Source organism: Cololabis saira, chromosome 11 (assembly GCF_033807715.1).
Source record: "Cololabis saira isolate AMF1-May2022 chromosome 11, fColSai1.1, whole genome shotgun sequence".
NCBI classification, from domain to species: Eukaryota; Metazoa; Chordata; class Actinopteri; order Beloniformes; family Belonidae; genus Cololabis; species Cololabis saira.
The window spans coordinates 47814304-47831002 of NC_084597.1; the positions used below are offsets into that span (position 1 = coordinate 47814304).

General features: G+C 40.0%; 1 protein-coding gene and 1 long non-coding RNA gene across 2 annotated transcripts in view; one reads left to right on the top strand and one right to left on the bottom strand.

The window, feature by feature from the left end:
• Positions 1–16699, bottom strand: part of tln1 (talin 1) — a 256414-nt gene that overhangs the window by 5900 nt on the left and 233815 nt on the right. The window contains 5 exon segments of the mRNA XM_061734635.1: positions 9903–10085; positions 10173–10235; positions 12136–12261; positions 13276–13400; positions 15230–15335. Of these exon segments, the coding sequence (XP_061590619.1) occupies positions 9903–10085; positions 10173–10235; positions 12136–12261; positions 13276–13400; positions 15230–15335 (603 nt within the window).
• On the top strand, positions 13177–15382 carry LOC133455545 (uncharacterized). Its single transcript, XR_009783508.1, has 2 exons — positions 13177–13577; positions 15213–15382. It is a non-coding gene; the product is annotated as an uncharacterized LOC133455545 (long non-coding RNA).

The following is a 16699-nucleotide window of genomic DNA, read 5'->3' on the forward strand; positions in this document are numbered from 1 at the left end:
TCAGTCATTAAACTGAACTCACCACTGCTCCATGTATCAGTCATTAAACTGAACTCAACACTGCTCCATGTATCAATCATTAAACTCACCACTGCTCCATGTATCGATCATTAAACTCAACACTGCTCCATGTATCAGTCATTAAACTGAACTCAACACTGCTACATGTATCAGTCATTAAACTCACCACTGCTCCATGTATCAATCATTAAACTCAACACTGCTCCATGTATCGATCATTAAACTGAACTCACCACTGCTCCATGTATCAGTCATTAAACTCAACACTGCTCCATGTATCGATCATTAAACTGAACTCAACACTGCTCCATGTATCAATCATTAAACTCACCACTGCTCCATGTATCAATCATTAAACTAACCTCACCACTGCTCCATGTATCAATCATTAAACTAACCTCACCACTGCTCCATGTATCAATCATTAAACTGAACTCAACACTGCTCCATGTATCGATCATTAAACTCAACACTGCTCCATGTATCAATCATTAAACTCAACACTGCTACATGTATCGATCATTAAACTCAACACTGCTCCATGTATCAATCATTAAACTGAACTCACCACTGCTCCATGTATCAATCATTAAACTAACCTCACCACTGCTCCATGTATCAATCATTAAACTGAACTCAACACTGCTCCATGTATCAGTCATTAAACTGAACTCAACACTGCTCCATGTATCGATCATTAAACTCAACACTGCTCCATGTATCAATCATTAAACTCAACACTGCTACATGTATCGATCATTAAACTCAACACTGCTCCATGTATCAATCATTAAACTGAACTCACCACTGCTCCATGTATCGATCATTAAACTGAACTCAACACTGCTCCATGTATCAATCATTAAACTCAACACTGCTCCATGTATCAATCATTAAACTGAACTCACCACTGCTCCATGTATCGATCATTAAACTCAACACTGCTCCATGTATCAGTCATTAAACTGAACTCAACACTGCTCCATGTATCAGTCATTAAACTGAACTCAACACTGCTCCATGTATCAGTCATTAAACTGAACTCAACACTGCTCCATGTATCAGTCATTAAACTGAACTCAACACTGCTCCATGTATCAATCATTAAACTCACCACTGCTCCATGTATCGATCATTAAACTCAACACTGCTCCATGTATCAGTCATTAAACTGAACTCAACACTGCTACATGTATCAGTCATTAAACTCACCACTGCTCCATGTATCAATCATTAAACTCACCACTGCTCCATGTATCGATCATTAAACTCAACACTGCTCCATGTATCGATCATTAAACTGAACTCACCACTGCTCCATGTATCAGTCATTAAACTCAACACTGCTCCATGTATCGATCATTAAACTGAACTCAACACTGCTCCATGTATCAATCATTAAACTCAACACTGCTCCATGTATCAATCATTAAACTGAACTCACCACTGCTCCATGTATCAGTCATTAAACTCAACACTGCTCCATGTATCAGTCATTAAACTGAACTCAACACTGCTCCATGTATCAGTCATTAAACTGAACTCAACACTGCTCCATGTATCGATCATTAAACTCAACACTGCTCCATGTATCAATCATTAAACTCAACACTGCTACATGTATCGATCATTAAACTCAACACTGCTCCATGTATCAATCATTAAACTGAACTCACCACTGCTCCATGTATCAATCATTAAACTCACCACTGCTCCATGTATCAATCATTAAACTCACCACTGCTCCATGTATCAATCATTAAACTAACCTCACCACTGCTCCATGTATCAATCATTAAACTGAACTCACCACTGCTCCATGTATCGATCATTAAACTCAACACTGCTCCATGTATCAATCATTAAACTGAACTCACCACTGCTCCATGTATCAATCATTAAACTAACCTCACCACTGCTCCATGTATCAATCATTAAACTGAACTCAACACTGCTCCATGTATCAATCATTAAACTGAACTCAACACTGCTCCATGTATCGATCATTAAACTCAACACTGCTCCATGTATCAATCATTAAACTCAACACTGCTACATGTATCGATCATTAAACTCAACACTGCTCCATGTATCAATCATTAAACTGAACTCACCACTGCTCCATGTATCGATCATTAAACTGAACTCAACACTGCTCCATGTATCAATCATTAAACTCACCACTGCTCCATGTATCAATCATTAAACTCACCACTGCTCCATGTATCAATCATTAAACTCAACACTGCTCCATGTATCAATCATTAAACTGAACTCACCACTGCTCCATGTATCGATCATTAAACTCAACACTGCTCCATGTATCAATCATTAAACTGAACTCACCACTGCTCCATGTATCGATCATTAAACTCAACACTGCTCCATGTATCAATCATTAAACTCACCACTGCTCCATGTATCGATCATTAAACTGAACTCACCACTGCTCCATGTATCAGTCATTAAACTGAACTCACCACTGCTCCATGTATCAATCATTAAACTGAACTCAACACTGCTCCATGTATCAGTCATTAAACTCAACACTGCTCCATGTATCAATCATTAAACTCACCACAGCTCCATGTATCGATCATTAAGTTTAAAGCCCCATCAGACTGGAACAACCTACCCATCAATATAAGAAAACTTAATTCATTACACCTCTTTAAAAAAACTCACTATTCTCCAATCTCAATAAACCATGTCGTTGCCTCTAGTGGTATTGCCTTCTCATTTTATTTTTATTCATTTATTTTATATATAATGTATCTATTTCTTCATATATTGTATAATAATGATGATGACAATGACTATTATTAATATTGTTGTTTACTTGTTTGCTTGGTGTTTATTTGTGCAGGTTTGTGTGTATTATGTATGTTGTATGTGACTGTTTTGTATTGTGTTGTATGTTTTATGTTGGATCCCCTCAAAAACCAGATGATTCATCTCAAGGGGCTATCCGTTAATAAAATGTATTATCAAAATAAATATATAAAAGCTGTTGTGGGGGAACAAGTGAAGGTGCATGCAAGGATGCTCAACAGATGTCCAACATGTGAAACAGACTTGCAGCAAACATCTGCTGGACCTCTGCAGCAGTTCCTGGAAAGGGAACGTTAATCTCCTCTTGTGCTCAGAGAGAAAACCATAACAGTTTCTGTTCCTGCTAAGTGCCTGAGAAGGGCTGTAAAAGGCAAAGATGAGGAGCCGGCTGAGCGATTGGACGGGTCGTCCTGGAGAAGACAAGTTTTCCTTTTGTGGCTCTGTGGGCTGAAACCAGCCAATCAGCAGGAGCTGAGGGTTCAGCTTCAGCTGCAGTGTTATTGTTCGTTTGGCTCCGACATGCAGCGCGAGGCCTTTAGACCCCGGGGTCTTGGAATGGGTGATATTTTACCGTTCACGATAAACCGTAAAAAAAATTCCCCACAGTTAGAATTTGTCATCTCACGGTAAAAACGATAAATTCCTGTTGATGACGTTTTTGTGTAAAGCTGATTTATGGTTCTGTGGTTAAATCCATGCACAACGTACGGGAAGGAAGGAAGGAAGGAAGGAAGGAAGGAAGGAAGGATATGAGCCTGAAAAAAAGAAAGAAAGAAAGAAAGAAAGAAAGAAAGAAAGAAAGAAAGAAAGAAAGAAAGAAAGAAAGAAAGAAAGAAAGAAAGAAAGAAAGAAAGAAAGTTTTTATTAATTCAATTTAATTGGTGTAGTTTAGTAGCATTTAGTATCTTTTAGAGCAGTGGGGCTCCAAAGACTGAATGTGCTGATAGATTTATAGTTACAAAGGTGGAGTTGAATTAGTATTTTTTTATCGTCATTTTTATCGTCATCGGGATAAATGCCAGAAATTATCGTGATAAATCTTTTAGTTCATACCGCCCATCCCTACTGGGGTCACAAGTGAACCGAAACCGCTGCAACGGGTTTCACTGCTGACCCGTCCTGAAAACGTCCCATCAGCCTTTAAAAGACCTTGTTTACATCCTGATGTAACAAATGTTCCTTCCAGTCAACCCACTCAAACTCAGAGACATTCTGTTCATTTGTTTATTGACCTTCTCCCCAGAAGAAGTCAACACATCTCTGCAGGAAAAAGCCTCAGTTTAACCTGATCCAGAGGCCCCAGGTCTGTCTGAGAGCAGCGCTGGTGTCAACTAGGCCTGTGTTGAAAGAATCCATTTCCCAATTCTAAATCGATTCTCATATTAATTCCTAAAAATCGATTCATATGTCTAAAGATTTAAAGATAAAGATTTTTTTTTCTTTTATTTATTTATGTATTTTTTTTTCATCATTACATTACAACTTTTGGTTATTTTTTTGTTTATCCCCAAAAAAGGAATGTTTTGTTGGACACCAGAATAACTGGTGCCATGTTTTTGCCTTTAAATATGTTTAAAGGTATGAAAACATTAAAGTGTTCAGTTATAACTGCATAAATTGTCTATATTTCATTACTTTATATACTGTCTTGGGGTTACATTTGCAAAAAATGCTAAAAACCAAATGCTCAAACATTAAAAACCAAAACAGACCGAAAATGGAACAAATAAAAACGGAATGTGGGAAAAACTAAAAGCGATTTCATCCGTCTCTGTTTCCTCCCTGGATCTGTTTGGTAATTCTGACCCACACGATGTTTCTGAAAGCAGTTCTATCAGCATTCTGGGAGCTGATTGGTCCTTACAGCATCATTAGCTGCAATACTTGCTGTTGAATCTCAATATAATACTAGTAGTAATATTTTGCATAACTACAGTCATATAGTTCATGCAACAGCTCAAAAAACTGTTTTAATAACACTAACCCAAATCAATATCGGATCGAATCGGATCGTGATAATCGAATCTGAATCTTAAGAATCTGAATCAAATCGATTCTTGATATTTGAATGGATCCCCAGCCCTAATCTGGATCAAACCAGCGACGCACGGAGAACGTCATGACGCAAATCCCGTCATTTCCGCTTCTTCTTCCTGTATCCAAATCCACAATAACAACAATAACAGCAGCACGGTGGATAATCAACAGCCCAGTAGAAGTGGTTTTGTTTCTTGGCCCTGTAGTCTCCTCTTGGTCTTGCATTTCTCCATGTTTAGAAGAACTTCCTGGACTCAAAAAACCAAGATTCCTTGTGAACAGAACATGCTCAGAAAACAAATTCCTGTTCCTTTTGATGTGGATATTCCGTTTGGTGTTTACATGACCCAATATTCGGGTTAGAAAAGGAGTAACCCAGGGGTCATATTGGGGTTTTTAAAAACCGGAATATGAGCAAATTCCTGTTATTCAAAGGGGTTATTGGTGTTTACATGGCCGTGGCCAGAAAACTGACCTGCTGCTCTGTCAGCAATAACATCCTGCCCACTTCCTACTACACCTCCGTGACATTTTCTGTCTGCTGGCATTTGTCTCATCACCCCGCAGGACACAAACCGCCCAAAGACGTAGCCACAATACAGGTGTTTAGGCAGGCAATTTATTTGGGGAATTTAACAATTTTGATGACTGGGATGCAGAAGAGGAAAGAAAAGAAAATAGCCGAGCGGAGCTGAGCGGACTAAAATATCTCCTGTTACCAAGGAAACTGAGTTATCGCTTGTTAAAAAACGGCTGCAGACGAGAGATTAAATAGCCGCTCAGCTGTGGCTTGTTATAAAACTAATGATTTCAACTGAAAACACATTAAAGCATGAATAACTTTTTTAATATTTATGTTTTTTGTTAAGTGACCATGGTATAAATGGGATTATCAGAAATATATGTATACTTCGCTTCGCGTCGGACGGTTCACGCCCTCCCATTGTCCATATATTTATGATAATGTACACCTCGTCGGGCATTATCCCTTACTTATTTTATATTTAGACATTACTATCTTTATGTTTGCATGTTTAAAGTGGCCCACTGACGCTTTGTCCAACGGCGAGACTCTTATTCCCTCCCTCATGCTTTGCACTGTATTTCCACGTCTTTGCATCTCTATGTCCTCTCGAGTGAAGCAGGACCGAGTAATTAAAGCCTCAAAAAGCACCACGACGAGAAGTGTTGAGAGAGCACACCCTCTGGGTGTAATCATAGATCCACACTAATGTTTCCAGCCCCCAGTGCCATGAGCGGACGGCGTGGATCGTTTCCAGAGTTGCTGTGGACGTAAACGTATGGGAATGACTGTCGCAGCAGCTGCAGGCTTAGAAGAGGAGGAGATAAGCCAGCGCTGATTGGATCAGAGAATATGAGCTGGCCTGGGCAGGACACACACACACACACACACACACACACACACACACACCCTTAAAGACGGTATTTTGGGGTGGATGAGAGGACAGCAGATACTTGTACTTTCTGATATGGCTTGTATCTGACTGCATCGGTTACACAGTAAAGGTCGCGACCCCCCCCCGTGTTGCTGCAGGATTTCCACCACCGACACAGTGTATTTTAATTTAATTGTTATGCAGGAAAGGGATAATTGTTTAATTTTATTCAAGAAGCATTTTTATTCTATATATGCAGGCAGTTTATTTTTATTTCATTTGTTTTATACATGTTGATATTGTGCAGACCTCTGTTAATAAAGGAACCTGTGTGACATTTGGCACGAGGCTTTGTATTAAAACTGACTGTTTTTTTAAGGGTTTGCTTCAGAAAAAAATGAAGCTAAGAGAGATGCTATGCTATAATGCTTTGGGGGAAACCCCAATTATGGCACGGAAAAAATATCGATATATATCGAGTATCGCCATTCAGCTAGAAAATATCGAGATATGACTTTTGGTCCATATCGCCCAGCCCTAGTACGTAGGTCCATTGACGTCTGGAAACAACTCACAAGGCCTGTAAACGTACTCTGGATTATGTTTTCACAATTAAACTGTTATCTTTGTGTCGTGCTGATGAAGGAAGACTCATCCCAGCTCTGACTGCTCCCATCAGGCCCTCAACTGTCTACAAATGCTATTTTAAATCTGCGGAGTACCCCTTTAAACAAATGATATGGAGCAGTATACAGTATAAGTTTCTCCTACAGCTAATTATAGAGGATGTTAATCCTTCACTAACACCACCCCATACGCATCCAGCTCATGTGCAATAGGGATGGGCGGTATGGACTAAAAAATGTATCACGATAATTTCTGGCATTTATCCCGATAACGATAAAAATGACGATAAAAAAAATACCAATTCAACTCCACCTTTGTAACTATAAATCTATCACCACATTCAGTCTTTGGAGCCCCCAAATCACTGCTCTAAAATAATACTAAATGCTACTAAACTACACCAATTAAATTGAATTAATAAAAACCATTAAATGAGTAACACCTGTACTGCAAAACTGGAATGACTCAGATCCGCCATGTTTGTTACACAGACACGTACTGTACCAACGGGAATTTATCCTGTTCAAATCTTTCTTTTGAACAGGATACATTTTGGGGTTGTTGGCTCCAACTCAAAAGAAAAGAAAGAAAATGGTCCAATAATGTCCTTTAGGGCTGAAACGATTCCTCGAATAATTAGAGTAATTCGATTACAAAAAATGACGGAGGAATTTTCTCTGCCTCGAGGAATGGTTTAATTTTGCAGCTCAAAGCAGGTATTTCTCCCGGACTACGTTTAATCGACACAACCGCGCACGTAAAGGAAGACTGCCAAAACTCAAAATCTTATCAAGACTTTAACTTAAAACTTAACTAGAACTTAAAATTTGCTTGACACAAATAAAAGTTCAATTGAAACACGTGTGAAAAACACCTAACCTTTTAAGTGATGTGTGTTATCAGGTGCAATGGCATTTTTAGGTTAGAAATAAGAACATTTCTTGGTAAGATCCAGCCATGAACCTACTGTAATATATAATTTAGTCTTAGTAATGTCAATTAACATCTAACATCTTATGTATATTCATAATTTAACTAAACAAAAATATGTTTTATCCGATTACTCGATTAATCGATGGAATTTTCTGTAGAATACTCGAGTACTAAAATATTGGATAGCTGCAGCGCTAATGTCCTTGTTTGTCGTCATGCAGCCCTATGATCCCTATGATCACATGTCCGTCTGAGAAAAGCCCGAACACATTTTGAACACATTATCTGTGTTCAAAAGTTGAGACTAAATGTAGATTAAAGTTAACTTTTTTTCTTTTTCTTCTGGCTCAATGTGGAAATAAATGAATAAATAAATAAATAACTGCAACAAAAAATTGTGTTTTAAATAACTGGAAACCAGAAAAATCCCCAGTAGATCAATGAACTTGTATCATAAAGCACTCCAGAAAAAATACTGTATTCCTGTTAGAAAAAAACCTAGAGACTTTGACCTTATTTGGGGACCTTTTTGGATTTTTTGCCTTTATTGCACTAGCTACTGATCTGAATCATCTACTGCATTAAAGAAAGTGTTTTTCAGGACTTGATTATTTACTTTATTATTCATTTTCTCCAGTATTGTTATATGTGAAAAGAAGCTAAATCATTTTGAATGATGTAATGTATTGACCATATGAGGGAGGGAAGGGGAGAGGGGTGTGTTGTTGGATTTATTTATTTATATATGTTTATTTTTCTTCTTATTATTATTTATTTATTTTTGTTTAATTATTGTTATGAAAAGTTAAAAAAAGGGGAAAATAACTGTCATAACGTGTCATAACTGCATGTGATGCGAGCGAGCGTCAGCGACAAAATCAATTCCATTGTTTTATTTTCTATTGGACTGTCCTAACTGGCTGCAGCGACGCAGCGTTTTGATCTGAACATTTGTTGGACGTCCTGCTTCTATTCTCTTCCTGCCGCTCGTATTGAAAGCCGGTTGAAAGCGCTGTAGGAAACGGTCACGGATGAGGAATGGCTGATCCAGTTAGTTGAAATGAGAAGTTATCTCTATGATTCCTCCTCATTTCACTACAAAAACCTCAATAAAGTGGCAGCTGCTGGAGGGAGCTGGACAGAGAGACGATGTCACGCAGTGCTACGATAGTCGGACGCTCCATGCAGTTACACGGTTTTATAGTTGTGGCCGTGGTTTGCATTTTGGTTCCGTAACGACGGGGAGCAGAATCTTATTGGCTCGTAGATCCACATCACACTGGAGGATCATCCAGGCGGCTGTACAGACACTGCAGAATTTGGCTGCTTTCCTCCTTCTCTGAGTTGTCAGGCTGAGGGGAGACCACTTTATATATGTTAAAGCAAGAAAAAACCTGGTTTTCAGAATAGGTCCCCTTTAATCTCGAAATTTCTACTTTTTTTTTAAAATTTCGACTTTTTTCTCGACAATTTCAACTTTTTTCTCGACATTTCCACTTTTTTCTTGACATTTCGACCTTTTTTTTCCGAAATTGTACTTCAACATTAATTTCGACATTTCGACTTTTTTTCTCAAAATTTCAACTTTTTTCTTGACATTTCGACTTTTTTCTCGACATTTCAACTTTTTTCTCGACAATTTGACTTTTTTCTTGAAATTTAAACTTTTTCCTCGACATTTCCACTTTTTTCTTGACATTTCGACTTTTTAATCGACATTTCGACTGGCGGAGTTGTTCTTGTTGTTCCTGCCAGTTAGTTGTTAGTGGTTTCACGCATCGTCATTCCGTAACTTTGGGGAGCAGAATCTTATTGGCTCGTAGATCCACATGACACTGGACGGCTCATCCGTGCGGCTGTACAGACACTGCAGAATCTGGTTGCTTTCCTCCTTCTCTGAGTTGGCAGGCTGAGGGGAGACCACTTTATATATGTTAAAGCAAGAGAAAACCTGGGTTTCAGAATAGGTCCCCTTTAACTGAGAATGGTGTCACAGACACAGTGGTGGTTCTGTGTATCTACAGCAGGTTGGAGGGCATGGACATGATAACCGACCTGGAGCCTCTTCATGGTCTGGGAGTCGTGGTCAGCCTTGACCTTGCAGGCCACCAACAGCTGAGCGGTGGAGGCCGCCACCTGCTTGGCAGACGAGATGAGCTTCTCCTCGCTGGCGTGTCCCTGCACCGCAGAGTTGGCCGCTTCGCACAGGTTGTTGGTCGCTGCCGCAACCATCCGAGCCTGAGGAGTCAAAACAGCGGCGGCGGTGAAGCGTTTCGCAGGAAACTCCAGCAAACAAGCGTTTAAACTAGAGGAAAAGGGACTTACGGCTGAAATGAGGCCTTGAGACCACTGTCCATCATCCACCGCGTTGGCCGGGATCGCTCCAACCTGGAAATAGTTTAGTTTAGTTTATTGTTTGCACAGTTTTAAACATATATAAGGGTGCTTTCACACCTGTCCCGTTTGGAGCAGTTGTTCTGGAACAGGGAACGTTTCCCCCTAAAGATCGGTTCTTTTGGTATATGTGAATTCATGTGTATGTGCGACCGCGGTGCAAGGAGAGGAGTCGGTGCAGCCTCCACCACCTTCTCTACTATTGGACGTGCAGAGATGTCCTCCCAGCGCGGCACGGTGAAATTAAAAAATGTTCAATTCGGGCAGGGTTTGCGCAGCACAAACGCCGCTGAGCTCTGCTCTGCGCCGTCGCACATAAATGAATCGGTAAAGCCTGATTTATGGTTCCGCGTTAAATGGACGCAGAGCCTACGCCGTAACCTACGCCGTAGGCTCTGCGTTGGTGTAACGCGTTGGTGTAACGCAGAACCATAAATCAGCCTAAGGCTGCGGTGCGGAGGAGGAAACTCCTTCCGCGTACATTTGACCGATCAGAGAGCAGCTGGTTCATGGCATTTGTTATCAGCTTTGAACCGCTACAGACGGTTGCCTTGTGAACACAAACCCCACAAACGAGAAACGGAACAACTGTATCGATTTAGCCCCTGAATCGGAACAAAACAAACGGGCCACAGGTCTGAAAGCACCCTTTGAAAATATCAAAGATAAATACTATATATGGTGCAGGAAGAGGCAAAAAACCCAATGGGCTTATTTGGAGCCTCCACCTAAGAACACAAGATTAACATACAAAAACAAACGGTATAACTACACAAAAGTGATGGCAAACTAATAAGGCAATATATAGATAATAATAAAGAATAAAGACAAAAAAATAAGTGTGTGAGTGTGCATGGGATATTGTTTTTACAACTTGTATTGACTTCTGAGCAAATAAGACTAATGGTAGAAATGATCATGTCACTATGAGTGAAACACAAAAAAAACAATACATGGATACATGTACAACAATACATTGGGAAAACAGTTACAAAACAGCAGTCAAGTTCCTTCAAACGTCTTTTGTAACATTTCAAAGAGGAATAGCTCTTTGCCAGGTGGGAAAAATCATTCCACAATTACGGGACATAAATAAATTCCACAAAAATACGGGACATTTAGACTCCAACTGGAGTTACCTGTACTTTGCCTTCACAAAATGCTGATTTTCCTGTAGATAAAGGGACTATGATGTGCTCATTTGACCTTCACATTGCTTCTGCTGGGCTGATTTCTAAAATGTGAGCAGTTTTCACATGATAATGGGCCTGGAGGGGACAACCTTTGCAGGTTTATGTGATAAAGAACGAATGAAGGCCTTCACATACACAGCTTTATAAAAACAGACTTTGCACTTGGCTGTTCCTCGTGTTCGGACTAACTTGGGGAAAAAAGCTTTTAGTTTCTCTGCACCCTCTGCTTGGAATATCCTCCAATGTGAACTGAAAATGCCTGAACTTATTTCACTTGAAGCCTTTCGCTCTTTTCTAAAAGGCCAACAATGAGAATCCTTTCGGCAGTGCTTGTGTTTTTAAATTACATGTGCCCATGTTTTTAAATTATTACTGAGGTTGTTGTGTTCTACATGTTACTGAAGTCACCACTACTGCACTGTATTTGCTAAAACATTTGCACTCTGATTTTAATGTTTATTTTGTGATTGCTGTTATTTGTGTGTTATTTATGAATGTGTGCTGCTGCCCTCCTTGGCAAGGTCACCCTTGTGAAAGAGATCTTGACCTCAATGGGTCTTTTATCTGGTTAAATAAAGGTGAAATAAAAAAAAAAAAAACTTAAATCTGCACATGAGTCCTAAACCTCCTTGACTGTAGGGGTCAGCGCAGGAAAAAGCGGGTCCCATAAGCGGTCTGCTTGTGGCTGAGTGGTGACGTACCTTCCCCTGAGCCACCAGCTCCCTCTGGGCCGCTGAAGCAGCTTTGACCAGAGCGCTTGTGGCAGCTGCGATGGACTTGGCAGCCTCCAGAATCTGCTCCTCAAAGTTCAAGCTCTCATCCGCCTCCTGTTTATGAGAGAGAGGGGGGGGGGGGATGTGATAAACACGCCGCACCAGGACTGTGGCAAACCAACAAGGATATCAAGCAGTTAATGTGGTTTATGTCTGTGACTACGTTTCCATGCATCAATAACCCTTTTAAAACCCGAATATTAGCAATAACCCGGTTTTGCACGGCCATGTAAACACCAATAACCCCTTTGAATAACCCGAATTTGCTCAAATTCCGGTTTCTAAAAACCCCAATATGACCCCTGGGTTACTCCTTGTAAAACCTGAATATTGGGTCATGTAAACGCCAAACGGAATATCCCCATCAAAAGGAACAGGAATTTGTTTTCTGCACATGCTCTGTTCACAAGCAATCCTGGTCTTTTGAGTCCAGGAAGTTCTTATAAAACACGGAGAAACAAAGACCAGGAGGAGACTAATCACTTCATAAATGTAATGAAGGATATGAACATTTCTGCATTTGTAGACGGTAGAAAGTACCGGGATAGAAGATTTACAAGAAGGTGAGAGAAAAGTTGCGTGAAGCAGCATTTGTTTTGAATTTGGATACAGGAAGAAGAAGCTGAAATTACGGTAATTGCGTCATCACGTTCTCCGTGCGTCGCTGGTTTGATCCAGATATCCCAAATGATTAATTACCATGTAAACAGGGATAACCCTGTTAGCTCACGCATGGAAACGGAATATTCCCAATGTTTCAGTAACCACAATATTAGCAATAACCCCAATTTTGACTGCATGTAAACGCAGTCTTTGAGACATGAAGAGTGTGTTCAGAATAACTCATAGCGTCTGGGGGGGCCAAGACGTGATAAACACGCCGCACCAGGACTGTGGCAAACCAACAAGGATATCAAGCAGTTAATGTGGTTTATGTCTGTGAGACATGAAGAGTGTGTTCAGAATAACTCATAGGGTCTCGGGGGGTCACACGTTTACTGAGTCCAACCACCGGTCAGGGTAACAAACCAAGTGTGAATGCCTGCGCTCTGTAAAAAGCCCTCTAACCTTGGGTTTGGTCCTCGGCCTCAGCTGCTCCAGTTTCTTGGCAGCTGCTTCAATGGCCGCCGCCGCTCCCAGCAGCTCATTCTCTGCGATGACAGTCGGATCCTCCGGGTCCACCCACTCCGTGCCTGCAGCGCACGACAACAATACTGGTTCACTCTGGTGCATCAACACAATGGGGATTCAAACTCTGGCCAACGATGCACAAGCCTGGAAAGAGAGCCGAGGCTTTTCTCTGCCAAACATCCGTCCGCTGAGACACGGAGGAGGCCGACTAAACCGGCAGCTCCGGTTAACTTGTAAAGGTAAGGAGCGGCACCCTCTCACCACCCCGAACTGAGCTTTATGTAAAATAATGCTTTCTAAATTGGACATATGAAATAGAAATGAATGAGAATAAACTATAATATTGCTTGTAACAGGGAATTTCAAAGAGAGTTGAAAAACATGATGTCTGATTTATTGCAAGTTAAATTAACTTTCTACTCCATGCATGCTTCACATGCACTTAAACTAAATACATTTCATCTGTGGTCTGAAGATTTTCAGCTTAGACATAGAAAAGCGTTTATAGAAAAGACAGCTAGTGTGATGTTTCTTCTGGATCCAGCAGGTTTGAATCCATCTACCTATTTTCATCATATTGATTATTTATACTCATTTTTCACTCAATTATCTTAAACATCCCCATTATTACTTCAGTTAATACACAGTATACTACCTGACATGTATTGGATTATTATCTTTTAGCAGCTTTTTTCTAACCTTATTTCACCTGAACCGTCCATTCTGCTCTGCGTGTCCACCTTTATGTAAAATTAGAGGATTCATTACCTGCTGTGTGTGTGTGTGTGTGTGTGTGTGTGTGTGTGTGTGTGTGGCATGTTTGTCTTCTGTTTGAATTTTTTTTTTTTAAATGCTGCAAACCTAAGAGTTTTGTTTCAAAATCTGAGTAAAAATCTGACAAGTGTTTTGATCTGAATTTAAGTCTTCAGAATTCAGTTTATGAATGAAAAAATACTAAATAAATGAATAAAAAAACAGTTATTTTTGAAGTTTTATTAGTAGGAGAGGCATAAACTCTCCACTGGTTGGGGTTTTGTTGCCTAGCAACAGCCTGGCTGTTGACGGCACATAGTACTGAGAGCTCACCTGTGTTGATGGCAGTCAGTTTATATTTATGTACAGAAATGGGCTTATTATATGTGTATGTATGCATGTGTATATATATATATATGTGTGTGTGTGTGTGATTACGTGTGTAAGTAGATATACATAGATATAGAGCAGATACTGTTAATAGAGACAGTATAGTGTAAATAAGTATATAGTTTATATAAATATGCATATGGGCATGTGTGTACAGATATATAGAAATTACAGTATATAATAATAATAATACTAATAATAATAATAATAATAATAATAATAACAATAATAATAATAATAATAATGTTATTTAGCAGTGTGAGTTCAGTGTGTGGGTATTTATAAATACAGGTTAAATGATTAGTGAATGAGGGTAGGATTAAATAAGTTTACACTTCTTCCTACTCCTTTTTTGCACATGTAAATTAAGATATCAAGTGCTAAAGGATGAAATTCTTTTTGAGGTTTTGTTTTCTTAAACTTCTCTTGAAGTGTTGTTTTTTTTTACACGTACAAAAATAAAATAAATAAAATCAAATCCATTTCGGGCCTTTTCATTAAAAGTCGATGTTAAGTGGCGATCTGATTTTTAAAATCCAGCCCTCGTCCATAACAAAAAAAAACAAAACGTTTCCACTAAATTTCTGTCTTATTCCCAAAATGAAGGCTGTCTGTTGGATTCTGAGTGATAACCACAGCGACCACATCCACACCGGCGCTGTCATCATCAGGTAGAAAATGGAGACATGGAGGCCGACTAGTCTAATTTTGTTCTGCTCTTTTGTCAAAAGGTCAAAGATGAAGATACCTTTCATAGCCTCGGCAGCCTGGATGAGCTCGGTGACGCTGCCCGCCACACGCTTGGAGTAGGTGGCCAACTGCTGCTTCAGATCATGAGTGGGTTTCTGGATGATCTGTGGATGAAAGGAAAATAAAATATTACTTATTGTCATCAGTCTGACCGGAAGTGTCGTTTGATCCTTGACGTCCACGTTTACTCTCAACATTCACACCTAAACCTAAACGGACGACCCAGTCCCGTAGTCGACGCCAGATGCTCAGGTGTATTCGACGGGAACTGATTTATCTTTTTGTCTCTTGATAACGAGATCAGGGGCCTCATGTACTAAGAGTGCGTGGATTTCAACTTGAATCCGTGCGTGGAATTAACAAGACCGCAAAAATTCATATGTACAAAACTGTGCGTGCGCCCAAATCCACGCAGGTTTCTCTGTACATCCCAATCAGCGTGGATTTGAGCGCGCATGCGGGAGCACAACACTCCGCCCCGTCTCCTCCCTCAAATATATGTTTGAATATGATAATGAAGATAATTATCCATTAAAAACCGCTCATCCTAACAAGAAATGTGCAAAAACAGGTAAAACATATATTAAAAAAAAAAATCGGCTCTGAGCTGGAATGAATCATTCATTTTGGAGCATTTCTTCCGATTTCAGCTGGTGTCGGACTCCAGTCCTCGAGGGCCGGTGTCCCTGCAGGTTTTAGATGGTTCCCTGCTTCATTGCACCATGATACAAGTGACTGTGTCATCAACAGAACTATCCAGACTTTGATGACAAGTTGGTGACGATGATTAATGAGAATCAGGTGTGTTAAAGCAGGGAAACATCTAAAACATGCAGGACACCGGCCCTTCTGGGATTCACTTTGACACCTACATTATGGTGTTCTTTGCCTTGCGTTGCGTTCCGTGAAGAGTTGTGGTTTTATTATGATCGTACGGGTTTGTTAATGTTTATGGGCAGCGTTAGTGCATCATTACACTCTGCTTTTCTTGTTTGTAATTTAAGAACCGACACCAGAATTTTTGGTGGATGAAAAACGGCTCCTCGTTCTGCTTTATTGTCACGCTGACGACGCATTAAGACCAATGTACACGTTTATTTAGTCTTACACATTGGATGTCCGCGATCACCTCTCTCATAAGTATAACAATGTGAACAACATGGATTTATATTTAAAACATGAAGCATCACCATCTGATTCCTCCGCTGCAGAAATAAAGACAATTTGTGCCGACGGGATTATCGAGGTGCAAACGTGAGAAATAAAGAGACCGGTCTGGGTCCCGGTCCATCCGCTGGAGGAGAGACCGGTCTAGATCCCTGTTGTGCCAAAAAGTGATTGCCTGCCAGAATCTGATTTCTCCCCTGAAAATGGGTCTTTTTACCTGCCAAATATTGATTGAAGGCCAAATACAGTTAATGAAAAGTTGTTTCTGCCTAAATATGATTTGATCTCATTCTTGAGTCTC